This window comes from Phyllopteryx taeniolatus, chromosome 9 (assembly GCF_024500385.1).
Source record: "Phyllopteryx taeniolatus isolate TA_2022b chromosome 9, UOR_Ptae_1.2, whole genome shotgun sequence".
Lineage (NCBI taxonomy): Eukaryota > Metazoa > Chordata > Actinopteri > Syngnathiformes > Syngnathidae > Phyllopteryx > Phyllopteryx taeniolatus.
This window is the reverse complement of record NC_084510.1, coordinates 17,968,642-17,991,543: the sequence shown is the minus strand read 5'-3', so window position 1 is coordinate 17,991,543 and position 22,902 is coordinate 17,968,642. Positions and strand designations below refer to the sequence as shown.

Sequence of the window (22,902 nt, the reverse complement as noted above, 5' to 3'; positions counted from 1 at the left end):
GTACTTATATTTTAGTAATAATTCATATTTTTTTATAATAGTTGTAATCTACCAAAGTAAAAAAAACAACTTTTTAGTGTTTCATTTACAAATCAATTGATCAATTACTGATTTAAATTAATTTTTAAAAATACTTTAAAAAACCGCAGCACGGTGACCGACTTGTTAGCGCGTCTGCCTCAGTTTTGAGGACTAGGGTTCAATCCCCGGCCCTGCCTGTGTGGAGTTTTCATGTTCTCCCCGTACCTGGGTGGGTTTTCTCCAGGCACTCCGGTTTCCTCCCACATCTCAAAAACATGCGTGGTAACTGACAACTCTAAATTGCCCGTAGGTGCGAATGGTTGTTTGTTTATATGTGCCCTGCGATTGGCTGGCAACCAGTTCAGGGTGTACCCCGCCTCCTGCCCGATGATAGTTGGGATAGGCTCCTGCACGCCCGCGACCCTAGTGAGGAAAAGCGGCTCAGAAAATGGATGAATGGACTTTGAAAAACCAGCTTAATTGCAATAATGAGCGGCCTGTTTCCCCACCTTTGCATTCAAATACTCACTCTTTTAACACACAGATTTCATCTAATTTGTTTTGAATCTTTGTGGCACATTCCCTTCAATTCCACTAACACAAAACATTTATTACCCATGATGCTTTGAAAGAAAAAAAAAAAAGGTTAAACTAGCAGAGAAAAACTGCAAAACCTTCATTTCTGTCTAGAGCAAGAAGGTCAGACATCACAGCAGAGGTGGATGTGTTACCGCATGTATTGGGCACATGTGCTCTGACCTACATGTTGGACTTGTATTTATTTACAAACTGGGAACAGCACACCCCAAACCGTTTTCAATGAGTCAGAGCCATCAATGTCAATTCTAGACCTTGCTTGCTCAAAATCAAAAGCCCTCAAACTGAACATTTAAGTGGAAATGTGCTTGTCCCTCAGAGGTACTTCATTCCTGAAATCACTAATGCACTTTAAATACATTTTGCTTGTCTACTTCACATCTTAATGTACTGCTGTGTCTTCTTGTGAGCACCGCTGCATCAAAAACAAAACTACATAAGTATTTAATTTATTTGACATGCTGTCAAACCAAATCAAAACAGACCAGATAAAACATGTTAAACCAAGTAAAACAACAACAATGTTGGATTCTAATAATAACTGCTTATAATGCAACAGCACAATGTACACGTATAAAACTAGAGCTACTCAGAATGATTAGTACGGAGCCACAAACAAACCAGCTCCAAGCAAGTTGACTTTTCTAACATACAACACCATCCTCTCTGGCACTCAGATGCCGTAAAGTTGAGTGGTGTTGTTTCGGATGGTGGTGAGCACGGTGGGCATGTCCTCCCCCTTAAGCAGACTAAGCTCCTGCAGTGTGTGGATGCCCAGTCCTGGATGGGAAAATCTGCAGAGATCTTTGTTCACCTGTTAGAATGCAAGAAAAATATGACCTCTGCTGCACAATAACAATAAAATTGTAGCCCACGTTTAGCGTGCTAGGATAAAATTACTTGTGAATCAATAAATTAAAAACAATTCCCTTCAACCTCTAATGTGACTACATTACGGAGATTTTTCAAATTGGCATTTTCTATTTAATACAGAGCAGTGATTCAAGTGTATAAATAAAGATAAGGTGGCTGCAAACTCAAAAAGTAAGTGATCCTGCTATATTACCTCATCAATTTAGCCTATCTTGGTTGATTGGTCATGCTTACGAAGTGTTAGTAAATTGATCAAGCTGCAGCACCACTAAATATGAAGTACTATACCTCATTTGAGAATGTTCTGTTTGTGAAAGTGTAGCGAAAGTAAAACAAGGTAACTCATCTGGTGAGACTTGGGAGCGAATCAGCAGTTTACAAGAGAATACATTTTCTTCAATGCAGTAAAATTACAGTGAGTACGGAAAGGTTTCAGACCATCTTAAATTTTTCACTTTTTTATATTGCAGCCATTTGCTAAAATAATTTAACTTCATTTTTTTCCACATTAATGTATACACAGCACCCCATATTGACAGAAAAAAATAAAACAAAATTTGCAGATTTATTAAAAAAGAAAAACTTGAATATCACACAGCCATGAGTATACAGACCCTTTGCTCAGTATTTAGTAGAAGCACCCTTTTGAGCTAATACAGCCATGAGTCTTTTTGGGAATGATGCAACACGTTTTTCACACCTGGATTTGGTGATCATCTGCTATTCCTCCTTGCAGATCCTCTCCAGTTCTGTTAGGTTGGATGGTGAACGTTGGTTTGCAGCCATTTCCAGAGATGCTCAATTGGGTTTAAGTCAGGGCTCTGGCTGGGCCATTCAAAAACAGTCACGGAGTTGTTCTGAAGCCACACCTTCGGTATTTTAGGTGTGTGCTTAGGGGTCATTGTCTTTTTTGAAGGTGAAACTTCAGCCCAGTCTGAGGTTCTGAGCACTCTGGAGAAGGTTTTTGTCCAGGATATCCCTGTACTTGGCCACATTAATCTTTTCTTCGATTGCAGCCAGTCTCCCTCTCGCTGCAGCTGAAAAACACACCCACAGCATGATGCTGCCACCGGACTGTATTGGACAGGTGATGTGGCCGCATTCATCTTTTCTTTGATTGGAACCAGTCTCCCTGTCTCTCCAGCTGAAAAACACACCCAAAGCATGATGGTGCCACCACCATGCTTCACTGTTGGGACTGTATTGGAGAGGTGATGAGCAGTGTCTGGTTTTCTCCACACATGCCACTTAGAATTAATTCCAACAATTTCTATCTTGGTCTCATGAGACCAGAGAATATTGTTTCTCACCATCTTGGAGTCCTTCAGGTGATTTTTAGCAAACTCCATGCAGGCTTTCATGTGGCTTGCACTGAGGATAGGCTTCCGTCAGACCACTCTGCCATAAAGTCCTGAGTTGACTTTCTAGAACTTTCGCCCATCTCCCGACTGCATCTCTGGAGCTCAACCACAGTGATCTTTGGGTTCTTCTTTACCTCTCTCACCAATGCTCTTCTCCCCCAATTGCTTAGTTCTAGGAAGGGGTCTGATCGTCCCAAATGTCTTCCATTTATGGATTATGGAGGCCACTGTGCTCTTAGGAACCTTAAGTGCAGCAGAATTTTTTTTTGTAACCTTTGCCAGATCTGTGCATTGCCATTGTATCTGAGCTCTTCAGGCAGTTCCTTTGACCTCATGATTCTCATTTGCTCTGACATGCACTGTGAGCTGTAAGGTCTTATTTAGACAGGAGTGTGGCTTTCCTAATCAAGTCCAATCAGTATAATCAAACACAGCTGGACTCCAATCAAGGTGTAGAACCATTTTAAGGATGATCAGAAGAAACGGACAGCATCAGAGTTAAATATATGAGTGTCACAGCAAAGGGTCTGAATACTTTTGGCTGTGTGATATTTCAGTTTTTCTTTAATAAATCAGCAAAGATTTCAACAATTACGTTTTTTTTTCCTGTCAATATGGGGTGCTGTGTGTACATTAATGAGGACAAAAAATTAACTTAAATTATTTTAACAAATGGCTGCAATATAACAGAGTGAAACATTTAAGGGTTTAAAATTTAACGCTCCGTACCCACTAAGTTTTTACATCATTATATGTATTTTTGAATTTTTTATTTTTGCATCGTGTGATACAATAAGGTATTCTTCACTGCCAGGCGCAGGATTATAACTGAATGGATATCAAAGCCAAAACTGATGGTGATGTTAGAAACTGCAGTACGGCCCGCCTAATTCCACAAACAGCATCAGTAGAGCCACAACTCAATTTTGTTTAACACATTTATTCATCGTTTGATATATGTATAGAGTTTAATGCTGAAGGAGTCTATTTAATGAAGTTCCATATTTTGGTATACACGATCATTTATGAGGATTAATAATATTTAATGTTATAATAAAATACATCAACATAATGTTGCTAATGCTCAGTTTGTCGTTAAACACAGAACAACTGTTTACATTTTAACACTTAAATGTACACATACCAGTCTTGGCAGGAAATACGGTGCGTCTGTCTCCAACACAATGCGGTCAAGAGGGATTTTGCGGACAGCATCTCGGGCCTCCATGGCACTGTTATAGGTGATCAAGGCTGTGAAGCCCACATACAGGTTGGGGAACTCTTCCAGGAAAGGCTCGATCACTCGATAGCTGTTTGTAAAACAGTGCCTACAATCAAACATAAAAGCACAAAAAACACGGCGAACTTGTCAAGGAAAAGGATTGTCGCAAGGAAAATGGGCGAGAATAGGGAGAGACTCCGGATATTATGAGGCTGTTTGCAATGACCAATTATATACAGTATATAAATTAAATCGCAGTATGCTGCAGGGCTTAAGTTTGATATCTTGTATCATTCCATATGTGTTACATTTTTTTTTTTATTTAAAAAAAAATAAAATAAAAACATATCTTGTAACATGGAACTTCCATCCATCCTTTTTCCGGACCCCTTATCCTCACTAGAGTCGCGGGCATGCTGAAGCCTATTCCAGCTATTTTTGGGCGAGAGGGAGGGTACACCCTGAAGTGGTCGCCATCCAATCGCATGGAACATACTACTACATACAAACAACCATTCGCACTCACATTCACACCTACGGACAATTGAGTCTTCAATTAACCTACCATGCATGTTTTTGGAATGTGGGAGGAAACCAGAGTACCCGGAAAAACTTACGCAGCCACGGGTAGAACGTGAATTCCACATAGGCGAGGCCAGATTTGATCAGAACTGTGAGGTAGCTTTGCTAACCACCACCAACATAGAACTTTTCAATTTATTTTCATCCATCCATCCTTTTTCTGAGCCACTTCTCCTCACTAGGGTCGCAGGCGTGCTGGAACCTATCCCAGCTATCATCGGACAAGAGGCGGGGAACACCCTGAACTGGTTGCCAGCCAATCGCAGGGCACATACAAACAAACAACCATTCGCACTCACATTCACACCTACGGGAAATTTAGAGTCTCCAATTCATGCATGTTTTTGTGATGTGGGAGGAAACCGGGGTGCCCGGTGAAAACCCACGCAGGCACGGGGATAAATGCAAACTCCACACAGGCGGTGCCAGGGTTAATTTATTTTCATTTTAAAAAATAAAAATAGTCAATACCTCATAAAATTCTACTTTAAAAATGTTAAAAAGCAGTGTAATATCCTGCAACATTTTTTGTTTTAATTCCAAATAAAAAATACAAATAAAAAAAATGGTGTCAAATGTTCATTACATTTTTTAAATAAAAATAAAAAAAAGTGAGGTTATCTTTTAATGTGAAGCTTTCTTCACTATTTTAACTTAAAAATAGTGTCATAGCTTTCAACAGTTTCTCATCACAAGCGGGCAATGTATTTCACTACTGATGAGAATACGCAACAGGCCAATAATAAATAAATAAATAAATAAAAACGTGTAGCGTGCTGAAAGTGGCCCCTACTTTGGACAGCCCTGAAAATCAGGTAGTAAAATGTCAAGAGCCAAAAAGACCAAGTCAATACAAACCTGTGAATTTTGTAATCTCTGGGGACGCACTTCTTCAAGATTGTCATCAGGTCATCATCTGCATCCCTGCAGTGGATGACCAGAGGCTTGTTCATGGCCACAGCCCACTGCAGCTGCCGCTCAAACACCTTCACATCAAGAGAAGGAGTCATGGCGACTTTATTCAATTCAATTCCGATTAGAAATACCGACCCTACCTCTTTTTGCTTGCGGGTGCAGGTGGAGTTTTTGTGGGAATAGTCCAAACCCATCTCGCCAAATGCCACGGCTTTTGGATGCCCCATGGCTTTCAGTATGCTGCGCTCATTGACATTGGAGTACTCGTGAGCAAAGTGTGGGTGGCACCCAAAAGCCCCCCAAACAATGTCTTCATCCAGGAGACCCTCCCACAGGGCTTCCTTGGACATGAGCCGTGGGTTGCAGAAGTCCGCAATACAGCCTTGAAACTCAGACGGAAAGCTGCTGCGGTAGAGACTTCGGAAGCGGCCAAAAGAACCACGGAAGCGCAGTTTTCCGTACAGCATGTCAAGATGGCAGTGTGCATCTATAAAGCCACCGGCACTGTGGGGGTAACTTGACCAAAGGTGTTGAGGCTCCCCCATGGACAGTCTTGTTTTAGGTGGCCTGTCATGTTGAAATGAGTAGCGCGGGGAATGGACGGAAGAGCCAGCGTATGACTGTCTGCGTGTGGCTGCGGTGGTACTCTGGCTACTGTTCGAATATAGTGGCAGAGCAAAGGGGTCTGCTGAATCCACAATGCTTTTAAAGTCGAAAGTATTGGGGTTTAGAGTCTTGGGATCCACTCTGGCCACTGCTGAAGGACTTCGGGTTTCTTGCTGCGTGTATGAGACAACAAATGCTCTCTGTGACATGGGGAAAGAACTCATCGCCCTCAAGTTTCCACTGCATTCTGTTGGGGATGAAGAGGGAGCTGTAGCACCAAAGCTATTATTCACTGGCGGACTCAGACATTTCCAGCCGTCAGCGGGCTCATCCTGAAGAGTTATACAGCAAGACAAGGAATCTGGAAGATACTCAAGAGGAGGGAATGAAGATTCAATGTCCCGTGTTTGAGGTTCAGTCTCTGAAGCAGGTACGTTGTCTTGGGAGTAATGACGACCTATTACAACTTCATCCAGCACAACACCCTGAAAGACAACAACAACATTGAAACTATTATGAAACATCACTTTAACATAAATATATGGAGCTTGACAGTAAATCACGTCAGCGAGAACAGAAGGATTCGAGATGCAGTTTTGAATTAAAAATAGTAGTGGTAATACTGAAATCACAGAACCCATGAAGCACCTGAGGCTTGCAGGGCTTATACAGAAAGACAACCATTCACACTCACATTCACATGGACAACTTGGAGTCTCCAAACAACCTAACGTTTGTTTTTCAAACGTGGGAGGAAGCCGGATTACCTGGAGAAAATCCACGCAAGCATGAGGAGAACATGCAAACTCTACACAGATAAAGGCCGGAGCCCAGATTCAAACTCCCAAATTCGTAACTGTGAGGCCGATGTGCTAACCACTCAAACAACGTGTCACCACCTGAGGTGATGCAATCTTGGCGGATGTGGTAACCACTCAAACGCGTTACTACCTGAGGGGATACAATCTGGAAATTGACAAACACTTGTGGGGAAAAATGCACATCTTATTCTAAAATATAGAGACAGACCAATATGTTTTTTCATGGCAGATACCGATACTAATTATTAGTAGTCAAGGAGGCCGCTAACCGATATGGAGCCGATATTACTTTGCAGTAAAAAGGAAAATATTGGCGTCTTAAATTTTTGGGCAAGACAAACTCCAACAGTTAACATTTTTTAAATTCCTTTTCAGCATATGTTTATTGAACAGCTTTTCAGATTTGCAACGTGTGAAAGGTTTTATTTTATTTTTTGTATCTTAGACCATAGACATTTTTGTTTTAAAATTCTAACAAAGTGCAAGGAGCACCCAGGCTCAGCAGCATGTGCACACAGTAAAATGAAAACTTAAACAATAAACAGCTTTCTAAAGTTTTACAAATTATCTTTTTTTTTCCAATTTTTTTTAAATCCAACTGAAATGTTAATCTTTCACATATCTTTGTTTTACGTTCAAACAGAAACATATGTTATTCCTTCGGTCAGCAGCAGCTCTTGTAGAGTTAACTGAAAATGTAAATAGTTTCCTAAAGTTTATCCAATTTTAAATTGCTCTCTTATGAGCATTTTTTTTTTTTTTTTTTTTTTTTTTTTTTTTTAAAAAGGCAGACGCCGATATGAGTCAATGTCAAACATAGGCGCCGATAACTGGTCTCTCGCTATTAAAATATGGACCACTCTCACTTAGTTGTGATAAGATGCATATACAGTGTTTTACTGTCATACCATTTTACATTTGAATTGTTCAGCGCTTTTTAAATTTGTGTGACATATAAGAATGTTAATAAAACTCCATGACATATTGTACATTTATCATTTAGGATAAGACTTTTAACATCCAGCTCACACCCAAATGTATGTGACTCTAAAAATAAATAAATAAATAAATATTTCCGGCGGCCGACTGGTTAGAGCGTCAGCCTCACAGTTCTGAGGAACAGGGTTCAATCCCCGGCCCCGCCCGCCTGTGTGGAGTTTGCATGTTCTCCCCGTGCCTGCGTGGGTTTTTCTCCGGACACTCCGGTTTCCTCCCACATCCCAAAAACATGCATTAATTGGAGACTCTAAATTGCCTGTAGGTGTGAATGTGAGTGCGAATGGTTGTTTTGTTTGTATGTGCCCTGCGATTGGCTGGCAACCAGTTCAGGGTGTACCCCGGCTCCTGCCCGATGATAGCTGGGATTGGCTCTAGCACGCCCGCGACCCTAGTGAGGAGAAGTGACTCAGAAAATGGATGGATATTTCCCTCACTCCATTGCTCAAATGCCTCGATGATATAAAGGCCTGGCTGGCTCTGAACCTTTTATTTAAGTTGCAACGCTTTGGTGGCTCTACTGGGAACACTGTTAGATCTGGGTTCCTTGACCACTATAACCAAGCCAACCATTTCATTAGATCCATTGAAAATTGTTGTATTTGCTTTTAAATCACTAAATACTCTTGTCTCTGCCTACCTCTCTGAGCTTCTTCACTCGTTAGAGCCTGCTTCCTCTTTCAGCTAAGCTGGTCAGCTGATCCTGACTGGGAGAAAAACTAACCAGGGTGAGAGGGGAGCTAGTCTTTGACGTTGCCAGTCCAAAATAGAACAAACATCCTCAGCACAGGACTCTTCTTTATCCGTTTTTAAATGTCTACTACTTGGCCTTTGACAACTGCGATTTTGACTTATTTAAATTATTATTTTTTATTCCATTGATTTTATTTCTCCTTTTAAGACCGGCATTGGTATATTTATTTATTTACCTTTGTTTTATGTGAACCTCTTTCGTCTTACGTGTTATTTATTGCTTTATATATCAATTTGGTGCAATGTGCTTGCTTTAAAAGTACTTATTAAAGTTGAATTCGATTCAATATTAACAGCGGTTACCTTATTCTTACACTTGTATAACGATTAAAACATTACAAAAACATGTCTGTACAGTTAAGAAAGGTTTTACCAGGGCAAAAGTAATTTATAATTCAGATTTTCAGAGGCTTAACAGTAACAGATTGGATTCAAACTTCCAATGTACTATATAGCTCAACTAATCAAAAGGCTCCAGGTTTGATGCCCTGACTGGCTTCAGCATATGGGCCTGTGGAGTAAAAAAGCCCCTGTATTCCCTTCCCGCACTGGCAGAGGTGCCCTTGAGCAAACAATTTACTCAACTGCTCCCAAAGCAGTACAACGCTGGGCAATGCACCACCATGCGTTGTTGTTTGTTTACTCGAGCCACTTTTACACCGCCAGTGAAAGCCTGCAGTTTCCACTTTTTGGTCACTGTCATTTAATAAACATCAAGGAAATCCAAGACAGAAAGTTGGCCAGCAAATATATTACCTTTGAGGTAGCATCAGACCTGTAACACAGGCGGGAGGTACTGCGTGATGCTGGGACCAGGGCATATAGTTTAGTACCCGAGATTACAGTTCTGATCATAGGCAGAATTGCCAGGACCACTTTGTCTTCCCATTCTGTGGCAATACCTCTTATACAGAACAGTTATACGGAAACAAGGTGGAAAAATGCCACCTTTTACGTCTCCGCCCAGTCCAGAGTGAACCGGCCTCTCAAAAGACAGCTAGGATAGACTCCAGCTTCCCTGTGACCCTGAACAGGATAATCAATATACAGTATGAAATGACTGGGTTGATGGAAATTTGTATGTACAATACCCCTTTGAAAAGTAAGCTTTTAATCCATTACTCTGAAAGGGGACTCAAGGTTTTCTAACCAATTCGTTTGGGTGTCCTCTTTTATGACAAGCACTGTATAGAAGAATAAAAACAATCGGTTTCTATTGATTAATTGGGACTTACCCTTTCACCCCCTTGAGAGACCGTGCCATCTTTTTGGTCAACTGAAATCACAACAGCCCGAGAAGTTGAGATCTGATCTTCACTGACATCACACTTTTTTCCCAGCTGTGGTGACCAGCAGCGTGTGAGCGAAGTCTGACTGTGTTCTTCAGTCTTCATATAAGGGCTTGCAGGGCTCAAAGACCGGCAGCCAGTGTCAGTGCTGCATTTTGCAGGGGTGCTCTTCAATCCCCTGCTCCTCACGGCTCCAGATAATGCCATCTTGTAGATTGCCTTCAAGCCCTCCTCTGGCGCGCTGTCCTTCTTCTTGAAGAATGAGTGAGAGGGAAGCAGGGATACGTCGCTCTGTGTAGCCTCCAGCAAATCGGTGTCCTGTGAGATGCCCAAAGAACAAATATTGTTAATTAAGTCGCAGGATTCCCCCGTAACATCATACACGGCATTTCTACTTGGCTTCCATCTCATAATGTCTGTTCATGTGAATTTAATTGTACAATAAAAATCATCAGGATGACTTACTGCACATAGTCACCTGGGATGTGAATGTTTCGAAAGACTTCTTGGTGCGCTTCCTCAGCTCGGCTTTGCTTTGCGAGGCAACAGCATCAGGGAACGCCTCGGCTTTCCTCTTTGGGGTGTCCAGACTCAGCTCGCCAAAGCCGCCTGGTCCTGGAGAGTCTCTGAGGGACAACTCTGCTTTAGGGAACACTTTCGGAGGTGTGAGTGTCACATTTCTTTGACTGGCACAAAGGGGTGTGGAGAAAACTCTTTGAAGCTTTGATATCTTAAAAGCCACCTTCTTCCTGCTGCTGTCCATCTTGGATGACCTAGATACAGATAGATAATTCAGGGGGAAATTGACCATAACGACCTGTATTACAAAACAAAACAAAAACACACAACAGTCACAAAATAGGATACAAAAACTGCATCAAAGATTGAAGCATGCAATTTAACAATTTTTTTATAAATGTGGTTGTAAATGTAGCTTTAAGCAGATGTTTCTAATATTTTGTTTGGAAAACAGGGCCATAATATTCGAACGAAAATTAGTCCTAGCTGGGATAGGCTCCAGCATACCCGCGACCCGAGTGAGGATATGCAGTGTAGAAAATGCTTGAAAATAGTATGACGCAATACTGTAATGTCCTTGTACAAAATGGAGTCCACCAAAGATTAAGCCACTTGGTAAACATTCTACTGCCAGTGAAACATAACAAAAAATAACCCAGGAATTATGTAATTTTTGTGCGGCAACTAACAAATATATCGGAACTTTAATATTCTCGGTAGTCAGCTCGCATTCGGCTATTAAACCGACTAATGAGCTAGCTCAGCATTAGCCATTTTTGAGCGCTACCTGTAGGCCGACAGTAGACTGAAAAAGGAAACATGACATTTTAAAGCGAAAACATAAATAACCGCACGTTTCTAGTTTTGAAAGGTACGCACATGAAAATGAAAGTGTGTGTAAATTAAGTTTTAAAATATATCATCGACAAAAGTTACCTTCTCTCGACGGAATAAAATGTAGGAATGTTAGTAGATTTCGGATTACAATCATCTGTGTCCACTCCGTTTCGGTGAGTCAATATCTACCATAAAGCTTGGACAGTTTTTTTTTTTTCGACAAGAAACTTGACATGTTTTATTTACGAATAAAATGTTTGGCTGTAGCGTTTTCTAACGCTCGATGGAGACAGTTGTGTGTTGGCCTCGCGAGAATTGGTCAAGAAAACAGGTGCGACCATTAGAGTGGGATTTACTACTACTACTAATACTACTTTCATTCATTCGTTTTTCATACGAATATTTTGTTGTATTTGGGTCATTCCTGGCTATTGGTGCCTTTTCCGTCCCAATAAAAACACTAATTTCCACACTGTTAGGCTAAACTATGAAAAACCTAAACTACATTATATACACGCACACACGTATACAATGAAAAAGTTCTTTGTGAACAGATAGCTAGCTAGAATTTGCTGAGTCACAGAGCACTAATCTGATGAAAATAAAATCCACCCTGGTTTTAATCATCAAATGCTAATACTAAATACTAATACTATTTTTTCTCCTTGAGTTCTACCAATACATGTTCCCGAGGTTAAACATGTCATATCTAATATAATTTTAAAAAATAACAAATGTCTACTATAATTATGACATTTTGAGGTTACAAACTGTGTGCAATGAACTACAGTAGATCACTGGTGTGAGACGTTATGCTGCACAACAAGGCATGCTCAGTTACCGCCGTACTTAGTTTTATATTTTGATTGTTTGATGTTAATAGGGCGGCACGGTGGACGACTGGTTACAGCATCTGCCTCACAGTTCTGAGGACTGGGGTTCCACCTGTGTGGAATTTGCATGTTCTCCCCGTGCCTGCGTGGGTTTTCTCCGGGCACTCCGGTTTCCTCCCACATACCAAAAACATACATGGTAGGTTAAGTGACAACTCTAAATTGCCCGTAGGTGTGAATGTGAGTGCAAATAGTTGTTTGTTTATATGTGCCCTGCGATGGGCTGGCAACCAGTTCAGGGTGTACCCCGCCTCCTGCCCGATGATAGCTGCAATAGGCTCCAGCACGCCCGCGACCCTAGTGAGGAGAAGCAGCTCAGAAAATGGATGGATGGAGTTAGGTAGGTTAGTGATACAGCACGTTCGAGTTTAGTTGAAATTCGTACATAGCCACTGTAAGAACAGAACTCTGTCATAAAAAAAGGACCCATCAAGTTTTAAATAGTACATACAGATGGATACAAAGTTTTAAATTAGTGCACTCGATAACTGGCAGTGAGAATTCATAATGCAATTTGTTTCTTTTACGAGAAAATAAATATAAAAATTTACACAACTAGCATTTCATAATATCCTACTAGAAAGGAAATTAACATATTGCAAACATTACAAAGTAAACAAATCACACTGGGGTATAATTAATTTTAAAGGGCTTCAGAAACAACTCATAATAATTAATATGCAATCAGTCACTGCAAGATTAAAAATGTTGGATACCTTATTTAGCTCCAATGTAGCGACAAAATATCATGAACTACCAAGCATCAAACCTTACTGAACACATCCACTGAAATGTCGTCATACAGCTGCATCTCAACAAATTAGAACGTTGTTATGAAAAGGTCATTTATTTTAGTTTAACTCATAATGTAAAACTCAAAATTAGATAAACTACTACTACTTTTTACTACTACTGTACAATAGTTTCCCCCTTGCAAATAATGGAAATAATAATCCATTGCAGGGTGAAACTGTTGCCATTGTAAAACATTTATTAACTGTTTGAAATAACATTTTAACATTCTTTACTGTCATAGAAGTGTAAAAATAAGCTAACCACCATTACCAGTCACAAGAAAGCAAAACACTGCACAATAACGTTGATAAATGGTGGAAATGTGTAAGTGTGGTCTCAAAAAGCCAAGAAAAAACATTTCGAGTTTATCATTTCATGCTAACTAAACTGTGGTCCTGGGATATTTACTAATGTCTTGCGTGATTCATGATGATTCAAACCTGTACAACCTGTTCAATCAGCACATGATTGAAATTTTTGAACTGTTCAAGTCAACGTAGTGGTTAGAAGTACTGTACTGTCGAGAAGTTTGAATCTCGGCTCCCGCTTCCCTGTGTCGGGTTTGAATTTACTTTATGCTGGCTTCCTCTCACATTCCAAAACATTCATGTTAGGTTAATTGGAGACTCCAAATTGTCCATAGGTGGGAACGCAAGTGTGAATGGTTGTACAGGGTGTTTCAAAAATCACTCATGGTTTTTGTATTGTTTATTGAAAATCTAATTGAAAGAAACTGGATGAAATTCACATGGTCAACATTACATTAATTGAGAATATTTGTGGTACCATTTTTGATTTGCAATGTTCATCTATGCCTGACCAACATCAGACAACTTGTCGGTAGTCACTGAAGCACATGTATTTCTGATGTGTTCTTCAAGCTTTGGGAGAGTCTGAGGGCTTGTTCCATAGACTTTGGACTTGATGTAACTCCACAAGAAAAAAATATGGTGTATGATCGGGTGAAAGGGGAGCCCATTCCATAGGACCACAATGACCAAACCACCGATCCGGGAACTGCTTATCCAGTAATGCTCGAACCTCATGCGAATAACGCGCTGGGGGACCATCTTGTTTTCCTCACTAGGGTCGCTGGCGTACAGTAACCTATCCCAGCTATCTTCGGGTGAGAGGCAGGGTACACTGGCACATAGAAACAAACAACCATTCACACTCACATTCACACCTACGGGCAATTTAGGGTCTTCAATTAAGCTACCACGCATGTTTTTGGGAGGTGGGAGGAAACCGGAGTACCCGGAGAAAACCCACGCAGGCACGGGGAGAACATGCAAACTCCACACAGGCGGGGCCGGGATTTAAACCCCAGTTCTCAGAACTGTGAGGCAGATGTGCTAACCACACGTTCACTGTTCCGCCGTGCCAAATTCAGCCACATCTAAAGACAAGTTCCATCCAATAAAAGTTCCACCTTAAGTGCAAAGGTGAAAAATAAAAATAAAAAAGAATGTGTGAACGTTTTTACTAAACTCATTAAACACAAGGCATAGGATTGGGAAATTAAAATCCTCTCAGACTTTGGGTAATCCCAGGGCTGTTTTGTAGGTACCAAGGCTGTATCGTTTATCTGTAATTGGATAAATATTGATGTTTTTAAAACTATCGTTATTTCAAAGAACATTAAACTTTAAAATGATACCTAATGGATATCATAGACAAGAGATTGGTCTAGATTACTGCATCGGAGGTGGGACCAAGTCATTGCTTTGCAAGTCACAAACCAGTCTCAAGTCCAGAGTCAAGTACGGTAGGAGATATGTTGCAGAAGGAAGTCAGACCAAGACTCACATGTGGAGTCTTTCTTTTCCACCAGCCAGTAGCAGAAGCCCCTCCCGGCACGTTCATTGAATACATTCCTGTACTGAGGCATGTTGAGGCATGTTGAGGTGGGAGGGAGCGTGTCACTGTTTTACAACACTGACCTACAAGAAAGGATACTGCCATTGAGACAATGATTAAAAAACAGTGTCAAAAATTATTTCAACAACTGTGTGTTTCCTTCCAATTCAAAGATGGTAATATTCTGCTGGTGGTACAGTTTACAGCACCTATGAGGAAAAAGCAGTTTAAAAAAAAATAAAAATACTGGGTATACAGTACATTGGTATAACATAACTAAACTTTGGTCAACTACAGTATGTCAGTGACTCCCAACCGTGTTGTGAGCGATGCTGCAGAAAGTCACCCACTTGCACTTAATTGGTCTGAAAATTACTATTTATTTACTACAAATCATGCATTTTTATTAATCCATTTGTGTCAGTGATGTAAAGTGGTACCTCTGCTTACGGCTTTCAATTAGTTGTATATCAAATCAGTTTCCCTATTGTAATGCCATTAATCCATCCATCCATTTTTTGTAAAAAATAAAAAACATTTTTAAATAGCACTGTATTGAGGGTGATTCATCGAAAACAGTGGACCCACACTATTTGCGGTGGATAGGGACTGGGCCTGACCAAGAATAGTGAAAATCCGCCAATAATTGACACTCGACATTCATTATAATTGCCATGGAAAAAAACAACTAAATGGGAGGTCAGGGCTAAAATAGTGAAAAAGCGAGGTATCGTTAAAATAATAATAATAATAATAATAATAATTAATAAATATATATAAGGCAAATTGGACAACGGGTTAACACATCCGCCTCACAATTCTGAGGACCCTGGTTCAAATCTGGTCTCGCCTGTGTGGAGTTTGCACTTTCTCCCTGTGCCTGCGTGGGTTTTCACAACTCAAAAACCTGGCATTTGAAAAGGGGTGTGTATATACTTTTTATATCCTCAGCAGCCTTGTTCCTGTTTTTGTAATCTGCCTGGTGAGCCTACAATATTGTGCTGTTTAACAAGTGGGAACAGTATAGTATTAGACCATTTCTTGGAGCTGAATTTGCCTTATTTTGTTATTTTACAAAGATTTTATTTGTTTTAGATTAAGTGATATTGTTCAGCAATGTGAACTTGCCCATTCATATATTATTTAGTTATTTTTATTTTATTTGACATTCCTGCTTTGATTAAAAAAATAAATCCAAAGTTACACACTAGTTCGTACTTGAGTAGCTTTTTCACTTAATACTTTCTTACTCTTACTCAAGTAACTATTTGGAGGACTACTTTTTACTTTTACTTGAGTCATATTATTCTAAAGTAACAGTGCTCTTACTTGAGTACAATATTTGTCTACTATAGCCACCTCTGCTTACAGTGGTCTCATAGGGAGCTTTTTAATTTCGTATTTGTGTGTTTGACTGTTTGTCTCATTCCATAAACGGCTGAAAGTGCATCAGCCACTGAGCGGTCATATATATATATTGACCAAATGGCAGCTCGTAACTGCAAAAACACTAAAGAACAGGCTCTCAAGAACAGGCCCAGATTTCACAGTGAGCAATTAAAGTTGTGCCGTGAGATTTTTCTAATGTAAAATATTTGCCTTAGCTCTATAAAGGTTGGAGAACACTGATCTATGGAATAGTTTACACACCTGTCTTTCAAAAAGGCAGATGGAAGTGATGTAAGATACACTGGTACCTATACGTGGATATAACATTAGTGACGTTACGCCAATGTTAAGAAGAGGAACATCTTACCATTGTTTTCATCTTGCTCCAGTGATCAGTCTGGAGATGGGGAAGCATGACAAGATCATTCCTTGGCCAAAACGTCATGCTGTGAAAGCATCATGACGACGATATTAGTTGGCTCACAGCAGCAAAACAGACGTAGTGTATGACATCTCCGCTCGCCTGAAACGACTCGAGTCATAGCTTTGTTGCTTTAGTCCGGCCTGCATATCCCTGCCGTTTCTGCACCGAGCTCACTCGCTCTCACAGAGAAATTGATTGTGTTGCTGAATGGTCGAGCGACACTATTTGCAACCCTACCGCTGCAAAATCAAGTGCACGGTAATGTGAGCTTTCAACATCCATTCATCCATTTTCTGAAGTGCTTGCCCTCATTAGGGAGAGCTACAGCCTACGCAGCTGATTCTGGGTACACCCTGGACTGGTCGCCAACCAATTGCAGGGGTGAATATAGAGAAACAACCATTCCCACTCACACATATGGACAATTTAGAGTCTTCAATGAACCAAGGTTTTGGAATGTGGGAGGAAACCGGAGTACCCAGAGAAAACCCACACAAGATCCCATAACAGACTGCATTGAAACCTCCACTGTATTATAGTTCTGGTGATGAAAGGGCCCCAGGTTTTATCCTGACTGGCTTTAGCAAATGGCCGGGTGGAGTGAACGAGCCCCTGTATCTCCTCCCTACAATGGCTGAGCAATGCAATTTACTCAACTGCTCCCAAAGCAGTACAAAGCTGCCCACAGCACCACCCTGTCATTAATTGTTTGTTTACACAAGTCCCTTTTACAGTGCCTATAAAAGTAAGATTATTCTGTTTGTTACCCCCTGCCGTTGTTCTTAATAAACATCAAAGATATGGAGTGATTTGGAGCCAAACATAACACATCTTCCCAGGTGTTTGGGAGATTTTGTTATGGTCCAGTGAAACCAAGGTTGAACGTTTTGGCCAGAATTCCAAAAGGTAGGTTCGGCGTTAACACACAAAGAACACTACAGTGAAGCATGGTGGTGGCAGAATCATACCCTGGGGCTGTTTTTCTTTAGCTGGAACGGGGGCCTAGGAGGAATTATGAACAGATTGTATTAGCAGTCAGTTTTAGCACAAAACCTTCCGGCTTCTGCTCGAAAGTAAAAAACAAAACAAAAAAACAGCTGAATTTATTTGAGGTTGGCACTTTTATATGACAGCTGTGTGCTAACTACCATTTACCATACGTTTGAATAGGTTAATTCTGAACACAACCACATCCCAAGTTGTAGGACTGTGTGCACATTTGTGCAACCACAGCTGTTTATTTTTACTTCGCCTCTCAAAAAGATGTTTTTTTCCCCAATTAAGACAGACTTTTTCTACCATTGACATTAATAGTAGAAAAAGTTTTTAAATGACTTATCTTGGTCTAATTTTATTATCACAAAAACCTCATATTTGAACAGGTGTGTTGACTTTTTATATGCACTGTATATGTTAGCACCTTATTATAAAATAGATACAATTAATTTTCCACCAAAAATACACACAACACCCCATAATGACCACTTGAAAAAACTAAAATACAAAACTAAGCAATCTCATGTACGAAAGTATGCACATCCTTATACTTAATTGATGCACATTTGTTAGCAAGTAAAGCCTAAAATCTTTTCTGAAATCACGGGCAGTTTTGCCCATTCCTCTTTGTAGCACCTCTCAAGCTCCATCAAGTTAGATCGTGAGGGTCTGTGCGTAGCCATTTTCCCATCTCTGTAGAACTGTTTAAAATCAGATTCAAGTATGGGCTCTGGCTGGACCACAAAATATGACTTTATTCCATTTTGGAGTAACACTCTAACATAAAATGTGGAAAAAGGAAAGCGCTATTAATACTTTCTGGATGCACTGTACAATCATACTTGTAAAAAAAAAACGTCTTCAAATGCTTGCTCAATAGATATATGTAGCAAATATATACAAAATAGTGAGACTGACTTCTGTATTAGATTTCATGAGTGTGATTGAATTTAAATTCTCTCTCACACATTAACAGATTGTAACTTAAACCAAAGCTTTGACAAATAAAGGCACATACAGGAGAAAATGAGTAACATTTAATATAATGCAAAGTAAATAGCATATGTTTACAAAACCTACACGCCAATATATTCTCACCTGCATTTGATAAGATTTCATACAAAAGTCCATCCATCCATTTTCTGAGCTGCTTCTCCTCACTAGGGTCGCGGGCGTGCTGGAGCCTATCGCAGCTATCATCGGGCAGGAGGCGGTTTACACCCTGAACTGGTTGCCAGCCCATCGCAGTGCACATACAAACAACCAACCATTTGCACTCACATTCACACCTACAGGCAATTTAGAGTCGTCAATTAACCTACCATGCATGTTTTTGGGATGTGGGAGGAAACCGGAGTGTCCGGAGAAAACCCACGCAGGCACGAGGAGAACATGCAAACTCCACACAGGCAGGGCCGGGGATTGAACCCCGCTCCTCAGAACTGTGAGGTCATACAAAAGTAAATCTACATATATAAATATTTAACTGAGGATGAAGTCGTACATTTAAATGTTACTTATTCCAACGTAACAGGAGCATAGCACAAATAATAAGGCAAAAGCCCAGCAACAGTTAAGAATGTTAAAAAGATTACTTAAACATAACATTTAAGAGCTAATAATGGTTTTATGATGGTCGTTGTTCCCTCTGAGATGTTTTGTTTTGAAATATTAACACCTACATCCTGGGATGGATTGTGTTTGGCTTTAGAGGTTGCACTGCATTCATTTGGAATTATAATGTATAGAAGACGTCATGTTCATTCCGTAATTCTTGTCTCTCTTCTGGGTTCTGGAGGCCAGCATCTATGTCTTTGGGTGCTGAAAGCTCCTCTATAGATCATCGTCTTACTGCTGATGGTCCGGGCTGACTGTCTGGTGCCGGGTTCACAGTGAGAGAGAACCTCTGAAGACCAAGACTTGTATAGCATATTTTTGAAGCGCACATCCTACTTGGGAAGCACCCCATTTGTCATGAAGGCAGATAAGGTTGCCCATGTTCAATGGACCAATAAAAATGCAACTTCACAGAAGACATTTTTATCTAACACAGCCCACATTCCTCTTACTGAGAGGAAATGGAGCTGACAAAGAGCAACAGATTAGCTAAGTAGGATCTTCAGTCATAATGAAAGGTGGACGTTTCTGAAACAGCTGTTCGAACAATCCAACAATGAAAAGGAAAAGCTTAGTCTTTATCTGCTTGCCTTGTTGCTAAGCTACAGTCCAAGAGTGATACAGATCACTCCCCTAGGCCCTGGATTCTGTCGAGTAGATGGCGCTCTACACGTTGATTCAACCGCTGTAGACTTTTCAACAAACTGGGCGGGTCTTCCAGCTCCTCGATGAGGCACCGCGCTATTTCCAAACTTCTGTAGTCCTCGGGCCGTACCAGGTGTCGGATCACCTGAAGGGCGCGCTCCTTGAGGCTGTAAACTGTGAACACATGCAGGTTAAATATGTGGTGAAACTGTAATCATTGTTCTGATTTAGGCATGGGCAATATGGCCTAAAAATAAAACATTAAATTTAAAAACAATATAGGATTTCTGATTTTAATCGCTTCAAAAATAGACAGAGCAAATGACATTATTAAAAACATGTTTTGCCTTTGTTTTTCCCCCCTCTTTTGGGAATTTGATTCATTTCTCCTGATACCAAAAAAGCTTATGCCACCAATTACTCTAGCAGCATTTCGGCAGGTTACGAATATAACATTCATTTGACAATTGCATTCACAAAGCACCTACAAATATAAAATTATTTGGACATTAAACATGGTAACAATACGTTTTTAGCAATCTGTTACAAAACCTTTGAATTTCATTTCTGTCTTTTTTTTCCCCAAGTGTTAGATCAGGCACTGTTTTGGTGCTAGTTCCATTTTAAAAACAAATAATGGTACCCAAAACCTAGTTCTTACAAATCCAAACCTCTTGAATAAGACCACACAATATTTAAATAATAACTGAAGCGGACTCATGGAGGCAACAGCGTGTGTGTGTGTGGCTAAACTTACCTGGCAGAGTAATATTTACAAATGCAGCACTTCCACCATCTGCCAGAGCAGGCAGGAAGAGCTCTTTGTTGTTCACCCTCAACAGGTCATCACTCTCTACATCTTTGAACATCCACGGGTGGCCTGAGGAAGGGGGGGTGGGGGTGGTCACATTCACGAACACAAGTCAACAATATTCTTAAGTTACACCAGTGATTTCCAAACACTGTGCTGCAACACATTAGTCTGTCGTTAGAGACCATCAGGTGTGCTGCGGGAAAGTATCCAATTTAACTTTTTAACCATTTATGTACTCTAAATAATGCATCTTTGTTCATCCATCCATGCCAACGACGTATAGTTACAGGCAGAACAATAACATGCTCTTCCACTATATGGCAGAAGGTACAATAAACCTGTGTATCCACCAGTCGCTTCATACAACAGAATACAGTGGTACCTTGACTTAAGAGTGCTCCAATTTACGAGTTTTTAAGTTACGAGCCTTCGCTCGGTCAATTTTTTTTACTTTGTTTTGTGAGACAAAATTTGAGGTACGAGCAACATCGGCTATACTGGAGTGAAATGAGGGAAAAAAAACGGATTATTCAAAGTACAGTAATGCGCTCAAATTTGATCAAGGAGAACCTGGACAGCTGCCGATGCACTTTCCGTCGATTATCGAATGGAACAAACAGTCAAACACACAAATACAAAATGAAAACATTCACAGCAAACTGCTGTATGCTCACGCCCAAACACTCACGAGTAGACTAACCGGCCTACCCAACACCAGCTCCTGATGTAAATCACTCAATAGGCCACACCCCTTAAAAGCACACATCCAATACATGAATACTACAGTTGTCTGTACAGTAATTATACTTTTGAAAAAACAGTTTATTTAGTTGCCTTCTCTTTTATCATGTTTTCATGCAATACAGTTTTATTTGTACTTATTAAGAACAAAAAGAATCATGGTGTTTTGGGGGGCAGGAGGGAATTTATGGCATTTCAATTCATTTCGCAATTGAGTTGAGTACACTAAGTTACGAGCTTGCTCACGGAACAAATTCAACTCCTGAGTCAAGATACGACTGTAAAAGCTTTGTGTTCAGCTTTCACACCAAGTCCATTTGTCAACAAATCATCATTCAGTATTGTTGATAGATTTTTGTGACAACTTTGTCTGATGGTAAATCATGATTTTTCCAAGTAAAATGCGTGCCCTGGCTCAATAACGGTTGGGAAGCACTGAGTTTTTCCCATACAGTCAGTCACCTAACTTTGACCAGTTGTGAAGGGTAAACCTTACCCACGTAGGTGTTCATGATTCGTCCCGTTCTCGGCTGCAAATCGTTGTACGCCCGTGGCTCCCCGCGGAAATCAATCCACAGTGGCCGTACCACTCGAGGGCTGCGGTTGCAGAACACGAGACTCATGGGAATACGGCTGTGTTGGGAGCGAACCAGGGGCAGAGACGGGTCCCCATCTTCCGACATCCGGGCTGTTAGCCAACTAGCGCGAATGCTAACTTGTTTTCCGACTGCAGTACGGGGAGTCGCGTCTAGAAACGCGGACTAGCCTCCAAACGCTTACAGAAACAGAAATTATAGGTCTGTTATCACTAAGTTGCAGCCTTTAAAACGATAACATAAACACAAAACAAACAAACAAAAATCTTCCGCCTCGACTCGTTCGTTTACAAGGTTCACGTTTCCGGTTGGAAGTCACGTGACACCACACTCGTTGTTGGTTCGTGACGTCAGTGGGCGGGCGACGAGCGAGCATTTGGTATTAATGACTTCATTTTATTTCGGAAATTCTTTATACATAAGCAATAATTTTTGGATTTTAAACCAACCACAATTTTTCCTTGACTTTATCTCCCTTTAAAATACATTAGCCTTATTTAACATAGAATGGAGCCCTATGGGGGGCACAAGCCAGTGCAAATGGTAGGCCGCTCCCAAGCCCGGATAAATGCAGAGGGTTGCGTCAAGAAGGGCATCCGGCTTAAAACTTTGCCAAACAAATATGAGCGTTCATCCAAAGAATTCCATACCGGATCGGTCGTGGCCCGGGTTAACAACGTCCGCCACCGGCGCCGTCAACCTGCAGAGCGACGGTGGAAATTCAGCTACTGTGGGTCGAA

General features: G+C 40.6%; 2 protein-coding genes across 6 annotated transcripts; both read right to left on the bottom strand.

Annotated features, from left to right (window-relative positions):
• Positions 1-1,051: 1,051 nt before the first annotated feature.
• Positions 1,052-11,751, bottom strand: tatdn2 (TatD DNase domain containing 2). 5 transcript variants are annotated; one of them, XM_061786309.1, is made up of 8 exons: positions 11,492-11,751; positions 10,779-10,809; positions 10,515-10,662; positions 9,983-10,354; positions 5,712-6,662; positions 5,515-5,642; positions 3,997-4,180; positions 1,052-1,432 (listed from the first exon to the last, which is right to left on the bottom strand). In XM_061786309.1, exons 1-8 carry the CDS (start codon positions 11,544-11,546, stop codon positions 1,292-1,294), a joined length of 2,010 nt encoding a protein of 669 aa, XP_061642293.1. In that variant the 5' UTR covers positions 11,547-11,751; the 3' UTR covers positions 1,052-1,291. The 5 variants fall into 5 exon arrangements, with proteins under 5 accessions (XP_061642293.1, XP_061642291.1, XP_061642292.1 ...); XM_061786307.1 differs by having other exon boundaries at positions 10,515-10,853; positions 11,492-11,745; XM_061786308.1 differs by having other exon boundaries at positions 10,515-10,809; positions 11,492-11,745.
• A 6,733-nt stretch (positions 11,752-18,484) lies between these two features.
• vhl (von Hippel-Lindau tumor suppressor) lies at positions 18,485-22,495 on the bottom strand. Its single transcript, XM_061784619.1, has 3 exons — positions 22,063-22,495; positions 20,769-20,891; positions 18,485-20,185 (listed from the first exon to the last, which is right to left on the bottom strand). Exons 1-3 carry the CDS (start codon positions 22,247-22,249, stop codon positions 19,992-19,994), a joined length of 504 nt encoding a protein of 167 aa, XP_061640603.1. The 5' UTR covers positions 22,250-22,495; the 3' UTR covers positions 18,485-19,991.
• Between the last annotated feature and the right edge of the window lie 407 nt (positions 22,496-22,902).